A 17,116-nucleotide genomic window follows, 5' to 3' on the forward strand; every position below is an offset into this window, starting at 1 on the left:
CCTTCCTGGTTCAGTAACACATAAAATGCCAGTTGTTACCATTTGTATCCATAAAAGTTGCTAGTATCCCAAAGAAAGGAATTATAGGTATTATCACATTGTTACTGTTTCTCATTTTAATATAATGCGCTTATATAGATTCAGTCAATCATCAAGGTTTATGATAATACTGTATTTCATAACGACGTTGACATATAAACCTTGATGATTGACTGTCTCTATATCAGTACCTCATATTAAGATGAGAAATAGCTGCAAATAATTACTCCAGACATTTTGTTTATATTTAATTTTCTTTTGCTATACCCCAATATTAGGGGATTATAACTTTTTATACTGTAGGTATCACAATTGTACATGACGTGTCATACATTATGATGAACATAAGGAGGGATTTGGATAGATGTCATATTGGGCAACTTTGCTTTGATGTGTTGTAGAAGTGATTATTATACCTAACATCCACTAACAAATCCTTTACCTGCAATTATACCTATTTGTGTGATGGATGAATTTGGACGGGAGAGGGGAGGAGTCAAGATGGGAGGGGTCAAGATGAGAGGGGTGGAGTCAAGACGAGAGAGGGGAGGAGTCGGGACTGGAGAGGGGAGGGGTCAAGATTAAACCGTAAACCGCCCCCCCTAAAAGAAAAGTCTAGATCCGACCCTGCATGGATTACAAACCAAACTTCCCTCCAAGTGTCTGCATGGGCGCAGCCATCTTGGATTCTGTCAGCTGATCATTTCCACCAATCTGTTCTCAGTATTGATAATCTGCATAATTGCCTAGCCAATCCCTTCCTTGCTGCAGGTATAAATACACTGTGCCTGAGCAAGGAAGGCGTCAGTGCTTTGGTTGTCAAACCTAGTTCCTGTTTGTCTCTCTCCTGTGATTGTCTTCCAGGTTCCAGCTTCTGTCTCAAGACTTCCACCATAGAGACCCGCACCAGCATTCCACCTGCGGTGTAGCCTGACTCTCCAATCCATTGTGGATTCATCTGTTTCCAGCTACAACATTACCTGCTTCCAGCTCAGCTTCCAGCAGAGTACAGCTTCCCTTAAAGGGCCGGTGTCCTTTCTACACTTTACCACTCTCCACCGGTATTATTATTTCTCCGCTCTCAAGTTCTACATTTCAGTTCATATTTCATCGCTCCCAAGTTCATTTATTATTTAACTGGTTCCAGCCAGTATCCACTCCGTGCTAACAACAGTCTGGTTCCAGCCAGTATCCACAGCAGCTGTTTTACCTTCAGCAACCCAGCTTTTCCTGGAACACCAGCTGGCACAATCCTGGGTTATCTCCATTGCTACAGTCGGGCCTGGTAAGGACTTTCCATCTAGAAGATCATAAGAACTATCTCACACTACCAGTGCCCTGTGGCTCCTGCCATCCTGTAGTACCCAGGAACTGTATTTATTATTTGCTGACTTTTACGTTTTCTTTTACTGCTGCTGTGTTGCGGAGTTGTCATAATAAACATCATTGACTTTTATCCAAGTTGTCGTGGTCACGCCTTCGGGCAGTTATTATTCATGTTACTTACATGTCCAGGGGTCTGATACAACCTCCCAGGTTCCGGTACATCTCAGCCCCTACAACTGAGGCTGCCTCCCGTCAGCTCAGGCCCTCAGTTGTGACAGTAAGCACTGACCTAATGAATCCAGCCGGAGACCAGGATCAAACGGCCAGGCCGATGCAAGAACTGGCAGCCCGACTAGAACATCAGGAGGCTGCACAGGGCCACATCATCCGCTGTCTCCAGGATCTCTCTACTCGGCTGGATGGGATTCAGACAACTCTCCGTGGATCAGGCGCATCTGGTGCGTCAACCACAGTGACTCCAGCTATAACCCCACCCACCTTACCCATTTCTGCTCCACGTCTTCATCTTCCAACGCCAGCAAAATTTGACGGATCTCCAAGATTCTGCAGGGGATTTCTCAACCAGTGTGAGATTCAGTTTGAGCTACAACCTGGCAATTTTCCCAGTGACCGTACAAAAATTGCCTACATTATTTCTCTTCTCAGTGGCTCAGCCCTTGATTGGGCATCACCGTTATGGGAGAGGTCCGACACCCTGCTATCTTCCTACACTGCCTTCGTGTCAACATTCAGGCGCATCTTCGACGAGCCAGGCCGGGTAACCTCAGCTTCATCCGAGATTCTCCGTTTACGCCAGGGGTCACGTACTGTAGGACAATATCTGATACAGTTCCAGATCCTGGCATCCGAACTGGCATGGAACGACGAGGCCCTGTATGCTGCATTCTGGCATGGCTTATCTGAGCGTATTAAAGATGAGTTAGCTACCAGAGACTTACCTTCTAAGTTAGATGAGCTAATCTCACTCTGCACGAAAGTTGATTTACGTTTCAGAGAGAGAGCAACTGAGCGTGGAGGATCGTCTGCTCCAAAATCTTCTGCTCCTCCTCCTCGTCAACTGTCACCATCTAAGGATGAGCCCATGCAACTTGGCCGTTCCCCTTTAGCTCCTGCTGAGCGCCGAAGACGTCTCTCCGAGTTTCTGTCTCTATTGTGCAGCTCCGTCTCACACCATTAATGCCTGTCCCAAACGTCCGGGAAACTCCAAATCCTAGCTCGCCAAGGAGAGGGCCGGCTAGGAGTAATGATCTCCTCTCCATCTCCTCAAGATTGTAATCTCCCAGTCTCGCTTCAAGTTGCTCAACGTTATCGGAACGTCATTGCCCTCCTTGATTCCGGAGCAGCTGGGAACTTTATTACCGAAGCCTATGTTAAACGGTGGTCCCTACCCACCGAGAGACTTCCTTCGTCCATTTCTTTAACTGCCGTGGATGGCAGCAAAATTTTTGATGCAGTTATTTCTTTAAGGACTCTACCAGTTCGTCTGAGAGTGGGAGTTCTTCATTCCGAACTTATTTCTTTTTTAGTGATTCCAAGAGCCACACATCCTGTGGTCCTGGGCCTTCCATGGCTCCGTCTTCACAATCCTACAATTGATTGGACGACTACGCAAATCCTGGCATGGGGTTCCTCCTGTGCTGAGACATGTTTGTTTAAAGTATTGCCTGTCTGTTCTTCCTCCCCCAGGTCGTCTGATGTTCCACCTCCTCCATATCAAGATTTCACGGATGTGTTCAGTAAAGCTTCTGCTGATATCCTTCCTCCTCATAGAGAATGGGACTGTCCGATTGATCTCGTTCCAGGGAAGGTTCCACCTCGAGGCCGAACTTATCCGTTGTCTCTGCCTGAGACGCATTCTATGGAGGAATATATTAAAGAGAACCTCGCAAAGGGGTTCATTCGACCTTCTTCTTCTCCAGCCGGCGCAGGCTTCTTTTTTGTAAAAAAGAAAGATGGTGGTCTGCGGCCGTGCATCGACTACAGAGGTTTGAACGACATTACCATCAAGAACCGTTATCCTTTACCCCTGATTACTGAGCTCTTTGACAGAGTTAGCGGAGCTACCATCTTTACAAAGCTGGACTTGCGAGGTGCATACAATCTCATCCGGATCCGTGAGGGTGACGAGTGGAAGACCGCCTTTAACACCCGTGACGGACATTATGAGTACCTCGTCATGCCCTTCGGATTGAGCAATGCTCCAGCTGTCTTCCAGCATTTTGTCAATGAGATCTTCAGAGACATTCTATACCGTCATGTCGTGGTCTATCTAGACGATATCCTCATTTTTGCCAACGATTTAGAGGAACATCGTTTTTGGGTTAAAGAGGTTCTGTCCCGTCTCCGTGTCAATCATCTCTATTGCAAATTAGAAAAATGCGTCTTTGAAGTCAAGTCCATTCCGTTTCTAGGGTACATTGTGTCCGGTTCCGGACTAGAGATGGATCCTGAGAAACTACAAGCAATCCAAAATTGGCCGGTACCCTTAACCCTCAAAGGGGTCCAGAGGTTCTTAGGGTTCGCCAACTATTACCGAAAGTTTATACGAGACTTTTCCACCATTGTGGCGCCTATTACTGCTTTCACTAAGAAGGGTGCTAACCCGTCCAAGTGGTCTGAAGAAGCCATGCAAGCATTTCATCTTTTAAAACAAAGGTTCATCTCTGCGCCTGTTCTGAAACAGCCTGACATCGACTCTCCTTTCATCTTAGAGGTGGATGCCTCCTCCGTTGGAGTAGGAGCGGTGTTATCTCAGAGGGCTAAAGATGGCCATTTACACCCTTGCAGTTTCTTCTCCCGGAAGTTCTCCCCAGCTGAGCGCAACTATGCCATTGGCGACCAGGAGTTGCTAGCCATCAAGCTCGCTCTAGAAGAGTGGAGGTATCTGTTGGAGGGAGCTTCTCATTCAATCACCATACTTACAGACCACAAGAACCTTTTATATCTGAAAGGCGCACAATGTCTCAACCCTCGTCAGGCCAGATGGGCACTTTTCTTTTCCAGGTTCGACTTTAAACTCCAGTTCTGTCCGGGCTCTCAGAATCGCAAGGCCGATGCCCTTTCCCGCTCATGGGAGCAAGAAAATGAGTCAGAGTCTTCAGACAAGCATCCTATTATAAATCCGTTGGCATTCTCCACGGTAGGGATGGACTCTACGCCCCCATCAGGGAAAAGTTTTGTGAAGCCGATGCTAAGGAAGAAGCTCATGCATTGGGCCCATGCTTCCCGTTTTGCCGGACATACAGGTATCCAAAAAACCCTGGAGTTTATCTCTAGGTCCTATTGGTGGCCAACTCTGAAAAAGGACGTCTTGGAGTTTATTGCATCTTGCCCAAAGTGTGCCCAACATAAAGTATCCCGCCAGTCGCCTGCGGGGCAACTGGTTCCACTATCCGTTCCCCGTCGACCATGGACCCACTTGTCGATGGATTTCATTACAGACTTACCCATGTGCAACAAGTTCAATACCATCTGGGTGGTAGTTGACCGGTTCACCAAGATGGCACACTTCATTCCTCTCACCGGTCTTCCATCAGCTTCCAAGTTGGCTCAAGTATTCATACAAGAGATCTTCCGACTCCACGGTCTTCCTGAAGAAATTATCTCAGATCGAGGAGTTCAATTCACAGCCAAATTCTGGCGAAGTTTATGTCAAGTCCTCCAAGTCAAGCTAAAGTTTTCCACGGCTTACCATCCTCAGACCAATGGTCAAACCGAGAGGGTGAATCAGGACTTGGAGGCCTTCCTCCGCATCTATGTGTCCTCCTCTCAAGATGACTGGGTTCAATTACTTCCCTGGGCCGAGTTCTGTCATAACAACCAGTATCATTCTTCATCTGCTTCAACACCATTCTTCACTAACTTTGGATTCCACCCTAAAGTCCCTGAGTTCCAACCGCTTCCAGCAACTTCTGTTCCCGCAGTGGATATCACCTTGCATCAGTTTGCCAATATCTGGAAGAGCGTACGATCAGCTCTGCTCAAGGCATCGTTCAGGTACAAGAAGTTTGCGGATAAGAAGCGTCGAGCAGTTCCTGCTCTCAAGGTGGGTGATCGGGTATGGTTATCCACGAAGAATTTGAGGTTAAGAGTTCCCAGTATGAAGTTTGCACCTCGCTATATCGGTCCTTTCAAGATTGAACAAGTCATCAATCCTGTTGCTTACAGACTCCAGTTGCCTCCCTTCTTAAAAATACCCAGGACATTCCATGTTTCCCTGTTGAAACCGCTGATCTTGAATCGGTTTCATTCCTCACTTCCTCCAACTCCGAAAGTCCAAACTCAACGAGGCGTTGAGTATGAAGTGGCCAAGATCCTGGACTCACGTCACCGTTACGGTCAACTACAATATCTTATTGACTGGAAGGGTTATGGTCCTGAGGAACGTTCATGGACCAATGCTTCTGATGTCCATGCTCCTGCCTTGGTCCGGAGATTCCATTCCAAGTTTCCTCAAAAGCCAAAAAAGTGTCCTGGGGCCACTCCTAAAGGGGGGGGTGCTGTCACGATCCGGGTATCTGGACGCCATTTCTTACCCATCAGATGCCTCCTAAGGCTGGCTCAGCGCTCCAGGACCGGATCCCATCTGTTATCCTGATGTGTACATTCCTGTATCCTCTCCTGTCACTCTGGGACGCTGTCACAGTAAACGCCATATTACACCTGGCATGGCGTCTCCCGCGGCCTCCGCCGCCGTCCCTGAACTTCTGCATGCAGAGTGTCTGAGTGGCGATTACGTCAGCCGCGGCCTCCGCTGTGTCCGCGTGGTTGGATGTGCATCTGTCAGCCTGGCGCCTCCTGTCTCCGGTGGCCGGCGCCGCCATTACTGTTTTCATTACCACATGGATTACAAACCAAACTTCCCTCCAAGTGTCTGCATGGGCGCAGCCATCTTGGATTCTGTCAGCTGATCATTTCCACCAATCTGTTCTCAGTATTGATAATCTGCATAATTGCCTAGCCAATCCCTTCCTTGCTGCAGGTATAAATACACTGTGCCTGAGCAAGGAAGGCGTCAGTGCTTTGGTTGTCAAACCTAGTTCCTGTTTGTCTCTCTCCTGTGATTGTCTTCCAGGTTCCAGCTTCTGTCTCAAGACTTCCACCATAGAGACCCGCACCAGCATTCCACCTGCGGTGTAGCCTGACTCTCCAATCCATTGTGGATTCATCTGTTTCCAGCTACAACATTACCTGCTTCCAGCTCAGCTTCCAGCAGAGTACAGCTTCCCTTAAAGGGCCGGTGTCCTTTCTACACTTTACCACTCTCCACCGGTATTATTATTTCTCCGCTCTCAAGTTCTACATTTCAGTTCATATTTCATCGCTCCCAAGTTCATTTATTATTTAACTGGTTCCAGCCAGTATCCACTCCGTGCTAACAACAGTCTGGTTCCAGCCAGTATCCACAGCAGCTGTTTTACCTTCAGCAACCCAGCTTTTCCTGGAACACCAGCTGGCACAATCCTGGGTTATCTCCATTGCTACAGTCGGGCCTGGTAAGGACTTTCCATCTAGAAGATCATAAGAACTATCTCACACTACCAGTGCCCTGTGGCTCCTGCCATCCTGTAGTACCCAGGAACTGTATTTATTATTTGCTGACTTTTACGTTTTCTTTTACTGCTGCTGTGTTGCGGAGTTGTCATAATAAACATCATTGACTTTTATCCAAGTTGTCGTGGTCACGCCTTCGGGCAGTTATTATTCATGTTACTTACATGTCCAGGGGTCTGATACAACCTCCCAGGTTCCGGTACATCTCAGCCCCTACAACTGAGGCTGCCTCCCGTCAGCTCAGGCCCTCAGTTGTGACATATGCTTGGTGAGTGAACGTTTAAAAGCCAGCGGACAGAGGGAGCTTTAAACCAGTTAGCATACCTTACGCTTAATTCTGATGTGATAGAATTGCCATGTTTATAATTCTGAGTGATAGAGTAGGAACTTGCAGAAAAATTGTGTCCCTTGACGTGGGCTGCAAGCTTAAATGTATTGATCAATATATGAACCAAAACTCCAGAGGCTCTGTGATATTTGTTCTACGAATTCTTATCTTTAGAAGTCATTGCACACGTTCAACAAACTACCAACTAGGGAAATCTATGGCCTCAATGAAATAATTAGGGAGATCTTTATGCTACTCTTTAGGGACAATATGCAAATGAGAAATTCCTCTTTAGTAAAAACTTACTTGTGGGAAATGGAAGCCAGTGTAGTGACTGCCTCACTTACTAGGTTTTTAGAGCATGTCACAGAATTTTCTCCTACATACAGCTTGATTCAAGGCTCTTAGGAACCCTCAGTGGCAGACTGGACTTAGTACAGGAAGGGCTATAGACATGGCTGCCATGTCAGTTTAAAGATTATTCTTTTGAAGTGCGGTAGCTTCATCTGCTTTGTGTCTATAGTGCCTCACGTGCTAGCCAGAAATCCTGTCCTACGCATAGCAGTCTTACCAAGTGTGAAGCAATCAGCTGGTATGTGGAACTTATGTGTTGGTGCCAGGCAGTGTCATGTCCAGTGCCAAAACTTCACACTGGGGCGCCACACTTTTTTTGTATTGTTTGTATTGTTGTATTGGGTCCGTTATTCCATCTGCCGGAATCCTGGCAGTGAGTCCCCTTGCAGACCCTGCGTCCCACTTGGTTGGTGGCATGGACGCAGCAACCAAGTGGGAATTAGGGGCAGGTGATGGGATGCCGTCAATCGGCATAATGCCGCCCTGTCGGGATTCCAGCGTCGGATTCCTGCATCCCACTGTTTTATCATTATTTTTGAAATGTATTTATATAGAGCATCACATTTCTCCATTGCTCTTTACAATCCTGTGCACCATCTACAAACCTGTGTTTTAATAGGAGAAAACAAAAATCATCAAGAATCTTAACAAGGTATAATCTCAATATATTTTATTTATAATAACTGAGTATAGTGAAGTACCCTATTCACGCATATTAAAACAATCTTTTCATCGCTGTACGTGCTGCTATAAGCTGTGAAGATTGCATTATACATGTAAATGAATAGTCATTGATGAAACAGAATTATAAGTCACATTCATCAAGGGGTTATCATTTTAGTCTTCCATATAACCAGAGAAAGGGCTAAACCGGAGAAAGGGCTAAAAGGTGTTGAGGCTGAACAGAGTGTATTGTGAACAAACAAGCTGTCTGATAATTGTACATAACCGTATGTTTTGTGATGTTGGTCCTTTTAAATTGCAGTCAAACTTTCCTTCATTCCAACTGACTACTATTCAGGATAGACATCCATATGTACTATAGTGTAATATATTAGCTTTGAGCAATAAAGTTTTACTGAACTGTTTTACTGGTAGCCATGGTAATGCCATATGCTTTGGTATATTAAAAACCATTGTTACATATTAAGGTATATATTTATATATTACCTCAGTTTATAGGCTCTTGCACAATACAAACAGTATGCTACTATACATTTTATCATGGGAGATGCAATATGTTGCTGTGCCAGTGGCAAAGATGGCTGCCTGTGTACGCGAAAATGAACATAGGAAAGCCTTTAGTAAGTGGGGACCAATCAAATCCTGGTGGTAGATAAACAATTTCCTCTCTCTGCAAATCTGACTGAAGTGTCCAGGCAATTCTGCTTTTATCAAAGGCTTTAATACACGGTTGTCCAATCTCTTGGGATGTCAAGGTGACTTCCAAGTCTATTAGGAGACCTCTTGGACTCCAAAGTAAATGGGTGTCTTTGCCTGAAGGTCTATCATCAGGCTTGGAAACTGGGCAGGGATGTGTTACAATGACACAAAGCACTGCACACCCCATTGAGCAAGTAATCCGCAGGAGTGTGGTGAAAGGATTTATGGTATCATACGCCTTTCCGCATCCATTTGATACTTAAATCGCATCATGAATTCCTACCTACTCATTTTTTCCCTAACCATTTCCATGGAATTAAAGGATAAAAGGTAGGCAAATATGATTTATGACTTCCACTGTGTATGATGGACCATTATTTTCAATACCCACTGCAGGACAGACCAGTGCCAGGAGTAGGACCACCACTGTGAATATTACCTTTTATAAATGCTGATGGGGGCATGGTCACAACATCTTGTGGGGGTGGTTTGACCTCTTAGGCCCATGCCCCCAGTTGGGGCACCTCTCTGAGTCCCTGGCAAGGAGTATTCTGTCACTAGAGGGTCATTTTATCCATTATGGAATACCCGCAAGATATCACACACAGAGGTAGATGTACTAAACCTTGGAGAGTAAAAAAGTTGAGAGAGCTAACATCAGCTCCTAACTGCCATGTTATACAGCCTGTGCTTGAAAAAGGACAGCTATGAGCTGATTGGCTAGTGCTTTATCTCTCTCTAAGGCTTAGTACATCTGCACCATAGTATGAACTGCATGGTGAAGGTAGGGCAATTCAATTCCAAGTGATATTGGCTATGTGCTGTCAAAACTGCGAGCACATGCTAGTAACGTTGGCACATTGCGACCACAACATTGTTCATTTCACAGTATAATGAATGAAGTTGCTCTAGTATAATTCTGAGTGACGTGCACAATGGATATCGTAAATAAACATCGCTCAGAATTGAATCGCCCTCCATGTGTCATTTTTCCAGTGCAGCTCAGAAAATAAAAGCAAACACCGGAATGTTTGCTATGTGCTCCATCTGTGTGCAAGGTGCCGTTTCATTAACCAAGCGCCTGTATTTTTGTCAAAAGGGGAATGAACAGATTTGCTTTTTAGTTAGGAAATAAAATATTCTGTATAAAAGAAGTTTAACACAAAATTAGTTAAAAGCACCATACAACCTCAAAGGGATCCTTATACCATCACTTGTCAACTGAGTTCTGCAATGGATAGCTATGCAATGTAGTACTGTTATTTCACCAATGAATGTATGTATAGGGAACTGTCTTTCTTAAGCAGTACTCCCATTCACCTCTGCTTGGAGGGGAGGGGAGCAGGCTGCTTTGTGTTGGGCTGCATTGGTCTGCGGAGGCTGCTGCAGCTGAGCTCCTCTGCCTGTTGGAGGGGGAAAATGCTATCCTACTGAACGCGCCCCTCCATGGATCTGCCTCTGGTTGAAGGGCAAATGGCACACCCCTACCCCCTACAGTATTATTTTTTTACTTTTTTAAAATTGGGGTGTGGCCACGGTTCCCACATTACCTGCAATACCTGGGCCCGGCCTCCCTCTCTACGGCCCCTGACATGCATCAGGGCAGTGTCACAGTGACACTTTGCAAAACCACAATTTCCTGACTAGGAAATGGTAATGTTGCAAAGCAATATATCGAAACGTCTAAAGAGGGCAAGCTGAGAAATTGCCTATAGCAACCAGATTCTAGATATCATTCATCTAGTACATTATCTAAAATAACTAGATTTTGGTTGGTTGCAACTTCTGCACCTGTCCTCTTTAGGTTTGATAAATCTCCACCTCAATCAGTTTATCATGAAAGTGAATGGAGAATGCTGTTCCCTAGTCTTTTTAAAACCACCCTGCTGTCAAAATGTTGCATGGAATGCCTTTTGTGTAACAGGGGAACATCGTTCAGCCTTCAAGACCCTGGGGGAGGCACCATCTCTGCCCCATGGCACCTGCATTTGGCTTGCAGAGTGCCTGGAACCCTTCAGACTGTAGAGCTGCTACAAAGGACCCTCTGGACATGCAGCTTGTAAAGCCCCTCTGGGCAATGCTTTTCTTCTTGTTGCTGCGCCCCCTCTTCCTCAGTGTGACGTAATTATGACATCACAAATTCAGGGGGCGGGGCCAGCAAAGTGCTGAAGATCACCTTATTCGGCGCAGAATTGTATCATTTCTTTATAACGCCACAATTTCAATGTCAGGAAATTGCAGAGTTCTAAACCATGAAGCCCACAGTGCCCTTATCGAGAAAATAATAATATTACTGTGTTTCGGACCCTAAGGAAAGTATGGGACATCCTGAATGGGCTGAGCAATCTTCATGTTAAAAGGGTGTCTTAATTATTTATATAGAAACTACGGGAGCCCTGGCAACTGATAATAATCCATTCTATACGTTCTCGCCTTGCTTGAAACTTTTTCGGCCTTGGGTTATTGCATAGTAGTGATATCACTGCTGTGTGTTCTTGGCTATAAGTGCATGCAATTCTGTTGGCATTTTTTTACATGAAAGGCGCTGTCCAGTATAAGATAAAATAAGGTTTGTACTCTGGGTATGAAAACGCCGCGCATGCAGGTGTAAGTCTTCTAGATCTTCCGCTTGGTTCCATACACCTCCTTCCACATGCCAGTGTCACAGTACGTTCTGCGCAGTCAGTAATGGAAGCAGATGCATTGCAGTGGCATTGTCAAGTTCTCTGTCCACAGTATCTTAAGCTCTGCTTTACTCCATGTGTGACACCTGCTGCCCTCCCTTACGTGTGTTTGTTCTGGTATAACAGGTGCATGATGACGTTTCCAGACAATGGTCCACGCCATCTCTGTAACCAGCTTTATCCGGAACACAGCTTTTTGTTTTTTCACTCCCGAAACATTAAGTTTAACACCTCCAGTATTGTGGGAGGGTCTGCAGGGGTTGTGTGACCAAGATATTTCTACATCACGTCTAGGCTGTTTCCAGGGTCATTGCATATTCAGCCCGTGTAGTTCCGTTTTCTTCTTTATGGAGTGGTTTCCTTCAGGAAGTATCGAGAGAAAAAGAGAAAAAGGAAGAGAGATGTAAGTTTTTACAGCTTTGGATTTGAAAACTGCTGTATTATAGGTCATGCATGAACAATGATCAGTCATCCCATTGTTTAACTGCAACTGCCAAAACCCTCTTCACCCCAATAATTCAAATGACAGGAGAGCTGAACCGTCTAACCCTTTGTTTTATTTCGCTGTCTGCAAATGCGTCATGCCTGCATTCTCTTCCTGAAATGTCCTGCGATGACTCTCCTATGAAAACTGGAGCAAAGCAATCTCTGGTCTATACCAAACATTCAGGTCCAGTATTTTTATCCAGTTCAAAATAACACTATAGTTTTAAAGTGTCTCAACCTTCAAAAATATTGCATCTACAGAAGTACCAAATATGATGACGGAACCACCCCCCAACACCTTCCCATTGTGTGACACATAGGGCCAGATTAAAATGTCTCACCCCCCTCCCACCCGCGATCGCACCTGCCAGCAGCTATTCTAATGTTACTGCCGACGGGCGCAACAAGTTCATTTCAACTCGCTACCCCATGCACGTAAAGAGACCTGTTTGGGCGCCCAAACGGGTCTTTTCACACTTGCATCAGCGCGATAAGTGGGGGCATTTGAATATCGCCCCGCAATCTCACGTCACTTTAGACGGGGGATCGGGGGTGCGATAACATTTGAATTCCCCCCATACTGATATGTCACACATTTCATATTGTGAGAGGATTAACAAACCTCACTAAGATTGACAGAAAGCTCTAGAGGAAGATAAAAGGATTACGGGAAAGAGAAGATAATTAATGGCAACTCTAGGGGATTGTGTACACGGCTTTAGTATATTAGAAGGACAGTGGCTATGTCAACATGAGAATGTCAGCATAGCTATAATATCGACAGTGAACATGTTGATGTGTTCATCGCCCTGACATTCAGCATGTCAACACCGATGAACTGTTGACGTGGTCACAATGTAGTCTAGAGGTGTGTCTGACCATAACTCCTAGGCCTAGCCCGAATGTTGACATTTTCACTATATCAATATTTTATACGTTCACATACTGTACATATGAACATTTCCAGATATCAAATTGTTAGATGTCAAAGATGACAACATTTTAGCCATGTCAACAATTATGAATGTGAGAATAGTGACAGTCGACTTCCTGACTGCATACTGTGCACACAACTAGAACCATTACAAAAACAGGTAAAGTCCTATAACATGAATATTATTCTCCCTGCACTTGCGTGGGTTTCCCTTGGGTACTCCGGTTTCCTCCCGCAATCCAAAAATATATTGTTATGGTTAATTGGCTCCCAACAAAAAATAAACCCAGTGTGTAAGTGTTTGTACATACATGGGCAGACTAGATGGGCCAAGTGGTTCTTATCTGCCATCTAATTAAGTTTAGGCAAATACTTGGGTCAAATAAAAATTGAATTGGGGTGAAATTAACTTGAATCCTTTCCTGACTTTCCAGTTTTAAAGAAAACCGCTCTGTTCCGTTAGTATGAGTTGCCGGCGGCCGGGTCCCCGACGGCCAGCATACTGGCGCCGGGTTCCCGACCGCCGGATTGCCGACAGCGGGGCAAGCGCAAATGAGCCCCTTGCGGGCTTGCTGCGCACGCCACGCTGCGGTGAAAAGGGTGAAAAGGTGTCGGTAAGCCGGTTTTCAGGATTCCGGCGCCGGGATCCCAACAACCGGTATACTGAATACCACCCATGTGTTCTCCCCCATATAATCACTGATACATGTGTCTGGATTCTATATTCTTACAGAAGGCCTGAAGGAGAACACCTGTTACCAATCTCTGGAGTACTTTCACTTATGCAGGCTTTGAACTTGCTCTAAATACTGCTCTGTGTTCTATAGAGACAAAGTCACAACATTCTGTTTCTATAAACACTTCTGAGTCCCGTAACTGCTGCAGAACAGGCCGTCTCTGCAAGCTTACAGTTAGTGTGGTCATCACCGACACTCTGGAGGGGGCTGAACTAGGCTGACCATATTATCCCTTTAACCTGGGACACTCATGAATTACACAGGTTCTGCGGCTGGCTGACTACAAGCCTGCATTTCACCTGGTTTTAAGCAGCTACAGAACCTGTGTAATTCATGACTGTCTCAGGTTAAAGAGATAACATGGTCAGCCAAGCTGAACTAATATTTAGGGACACTTCCAAGAACACCCACACCAGTTGGAGTAGCCCCCTTGCTGGAGCAGTGCCCAAATGCAGTAAGTGAGGATGCATCTTATCGCATTCTAGGTGGCTTACAGGCACATTTGCGCTAATCTAACCCTACTGCCTATAGTAAATATAATTTATAACTAGTGACTGTACCAGGCCGTGACATGTGTTGGTGCTATATAAATAAAGATAATAATGACAGCAAACGTGTAGATTCATAGTATATATTCTCCCGATAATCTCTGACAAAGTTTGTAATGAACGCGTTAGGGTGGGGCCTTGCTGACCCCTGGCACTCTGGTGCTGCAGTGGTAATTGATGTGGACCGGCGATTGAGGCATCTGTGGAAGCCGGGGTGGGATGCCTGCTGCTCCACTGATCCCTGGATGTGGAGACTGAGTTAGCCTGGTGGAGTATTTGTTTAAATCATGTGGTAGCCAGTCCACACAGCTTTTTCATTTAGTGCAAGTCATTAATAGCACTTGCTGCGGATCTAGTACATGTGGCCGGCAGTTGGGAACCCGGCGCCCAGCATACCGGTGCCGGGATCCCGACTGCCGGAATGCCGGCAGTGGGGCAAGCGTAAAAGAGCCTCTTGCTGTGGGCACGGTGGCACGTGTTCTCCCTCCAGTTGTGTCGTGAACAACCCAAGAGGGAAAATAGTTGTCGGTATCCCGGTATGCTGAGCGCAGGGATCCCGACAGCTGAGATATCGAGTGCCACCCTTTGCTGCTTTAGTAACCATTTAATAAAACGTTTATGCCCTATGGGCGTGCCCCCTGTTTGCTCTTTTTACACAGATTGCTAAAACCCGCGGGATTTCAGGGAGCTGCAGGTCCTACACACTTGGGCGGTTAAAGGATAAAGTCTTATGGACATTGGATAATAATCTATGGGGGGAATTCAAATGTTTGAAAAGTCGGTTGGGTGTCTGTTTTTCCCTGTCTATTAGATAGGAAAAAACAGACACCCAACTGACTTTTCAAACAATTGAATCTCCCCCTATGTGTGAGACTATTAATACATTGGAAATACCTGGTTTGTCACAATTAAGAAAAACTAAGCACACCCTATATAATCTTTTATAATATATATACAGATGTGTCCTCTTACATCCTTGCTGCAGTTACGCTAAACAGCCCTTCAAGTCGCACCATGACGTGGCAGGACTCGGTAGCACCGAGCATCTTTTTTGCGTTATTTGTAATGAGACTTATAACGCACAGAACAAAAGTGTAAGAGGAATCATCTGTGTGTGTGTATATATATATATTTTCACTTTGTGGAACAACAAGTCCCAGCAACCGCCACATCAGATTAAAAGACCAATTCCTTCTATGTATTTCGGTCTATAGATGGTCTTTATAGCACATAAATCCTTCAGATTGATGTCTCTTTAGCCCATATCCACTACCAGCAAAAGGTATTTCTAAAAATCAGATAAAAAAAGGGCGCCTCATAGTGCATAAATCCATTTCATTCAAGAATGTATTCAAGCCACTTTCCTGAAATAAAGGATTAAAATAACGTACCACAATCGGCAGTCTCAACCACCGTAAGTATATTTGTTCAAACAGGTATGTATCGTAACCACGAGCAGCTACACCAACGCTGTCCATTCGTGTGAAGGAACGGGCAGCGGTGGTGTAGCTGCTCGTGGTTACGATACATACCTGTTTGAACGAATATACTTACGGTGGTTGAGACTGCCGATTGTGGTACGTTATTTTAATCCTTTATTTCTGGAAAGTGGCTTGAATAAAAGGGCCCACACCGCACACACTGCACCAATTTTAATACTTACCTTTCCGGAGTCCAGCGTCGGGCGCTGCAGTCACGGCGAAAATCGGTGCCAAAGTTCCTGCCACGCAGTAGCTAAATGGTCTCCGGATCATGGCGGGCACCATGTTTCTGGAGACCTGCGCATGCGCAGTAGACTCCGGCCCAATGCCGGAGCACCGTACAGAGGAGGCGGCCCACCTGGAGGTGCACACGGGCCCTCTCCTTTGTTGAAACGCCCCTGGGAGAAGGCAATGTATGGAAGTCAGAGTGAAATTCATTTATATCTTTTTTATATTATTTATGGTTATTATATAATGCTGCTAAATGTCTATGACATGAGCAAGTGGGATTCAGGGGATGGGGGTGGGGGGTGGGAAGGGGGATATGCCTCCCACATGCCACCCCTATCAGCAAAGACAGACTACACCAAGGGCATTCTCAGGAGCTCTCACCCGCCTTGCAGTACCCAGTAATTGCATTATTTAGGAAAGCTGTCCGAATGGAGGTAACAGTGTTTCCAGAAGCCAGCAAGCCCTGCGACTGCGTGTGTGTGTGGCATGCACAGCCCTCAGGATGAGGATGAGTGTGCCGGTCGCTGGCTCATGGGGCACTGCTTCCTCTCGCTTGCAGTATTGGTGGCTGCAGACGTGAGGCCGGGAGAAACACACTGACAGCTGTAACAAGGCTTCACTTCCACAGGCATTCCTATGTATTAGCAGGGAGCGAGAGACTGAGGGGAGTGGGAGAGAATTATGGAGAAAATGGAGGAGACTGAAAGAGAATGGGGGGTCAGAAAGGGAATGGGAGGGAGGGAGAGAGAACAGGGGTGAAAAAGTCAGAATGTGAGGATAAAATGGGAAAGAGAAAGTAACGGAGAACGAGTGGGTCAGAGGGGGAACCTGGTAGAGAGAATGGGGGAGGGGGAAGAGATAGAGAGAGAATAGTGGGGAGAAAGAATGGGGCTGTCAGAGAGAATGGAGGGGGAGAAATAATACAGGGAAGGGGAAAGGGACGCATGTCACAGTAACTAGGGACCCAGTGGATCATGAGTGTAAAATATTAGTACATTTCTTTTATAACTA

At 45.7% G+C, this 17,116-nt stretch overlaps 1 protein-coding gene across 3 annotated transcripts in view; it reads right to left on the reverse strand.

The window, feature by feature from the left end:
- Positions 1-8,276: 8,276 nt before the first annotated feature.
- PRIMA1 (proline rich membrane anchor 1) overlaps positions 8,277-17,116 on the reverse strand; it is a 151,198-nt gene continuing 142,358 nt past the window's right edge. For all 3 annotated transcript variants that reach the window (XM_063947579.1, XM_063947581.1, XM_063947580.1), the window contains exon 5: positions 8,277-12,048. In XM_063947579.1, coding sequence (XP_063803649.1) covers positions 11,979-12,048 — 70 coding nt within the window. In that variant the 3' untranslated portion in view covers positions 8,277-11,978. The remainder of the gene's footprint in view (positions 12,049-17,116) is intronic.

This window comes from Pseudophryne corroboree, chromosome 12, assembly GCF_028390025.1.
Source record: "Pseudophryne corroboree isolate aPseCor3 chromosome 12, aPseCor3.hap2, whole genome shotgun sequence".
Classification (NCBI taxonomy): domain Eukaryota; kingdom Metazoa; phylum Chordata; class Amphibia; order Anura; family Myobatrachidae; genus Pseudophryne; species Pseudophryne corroboree.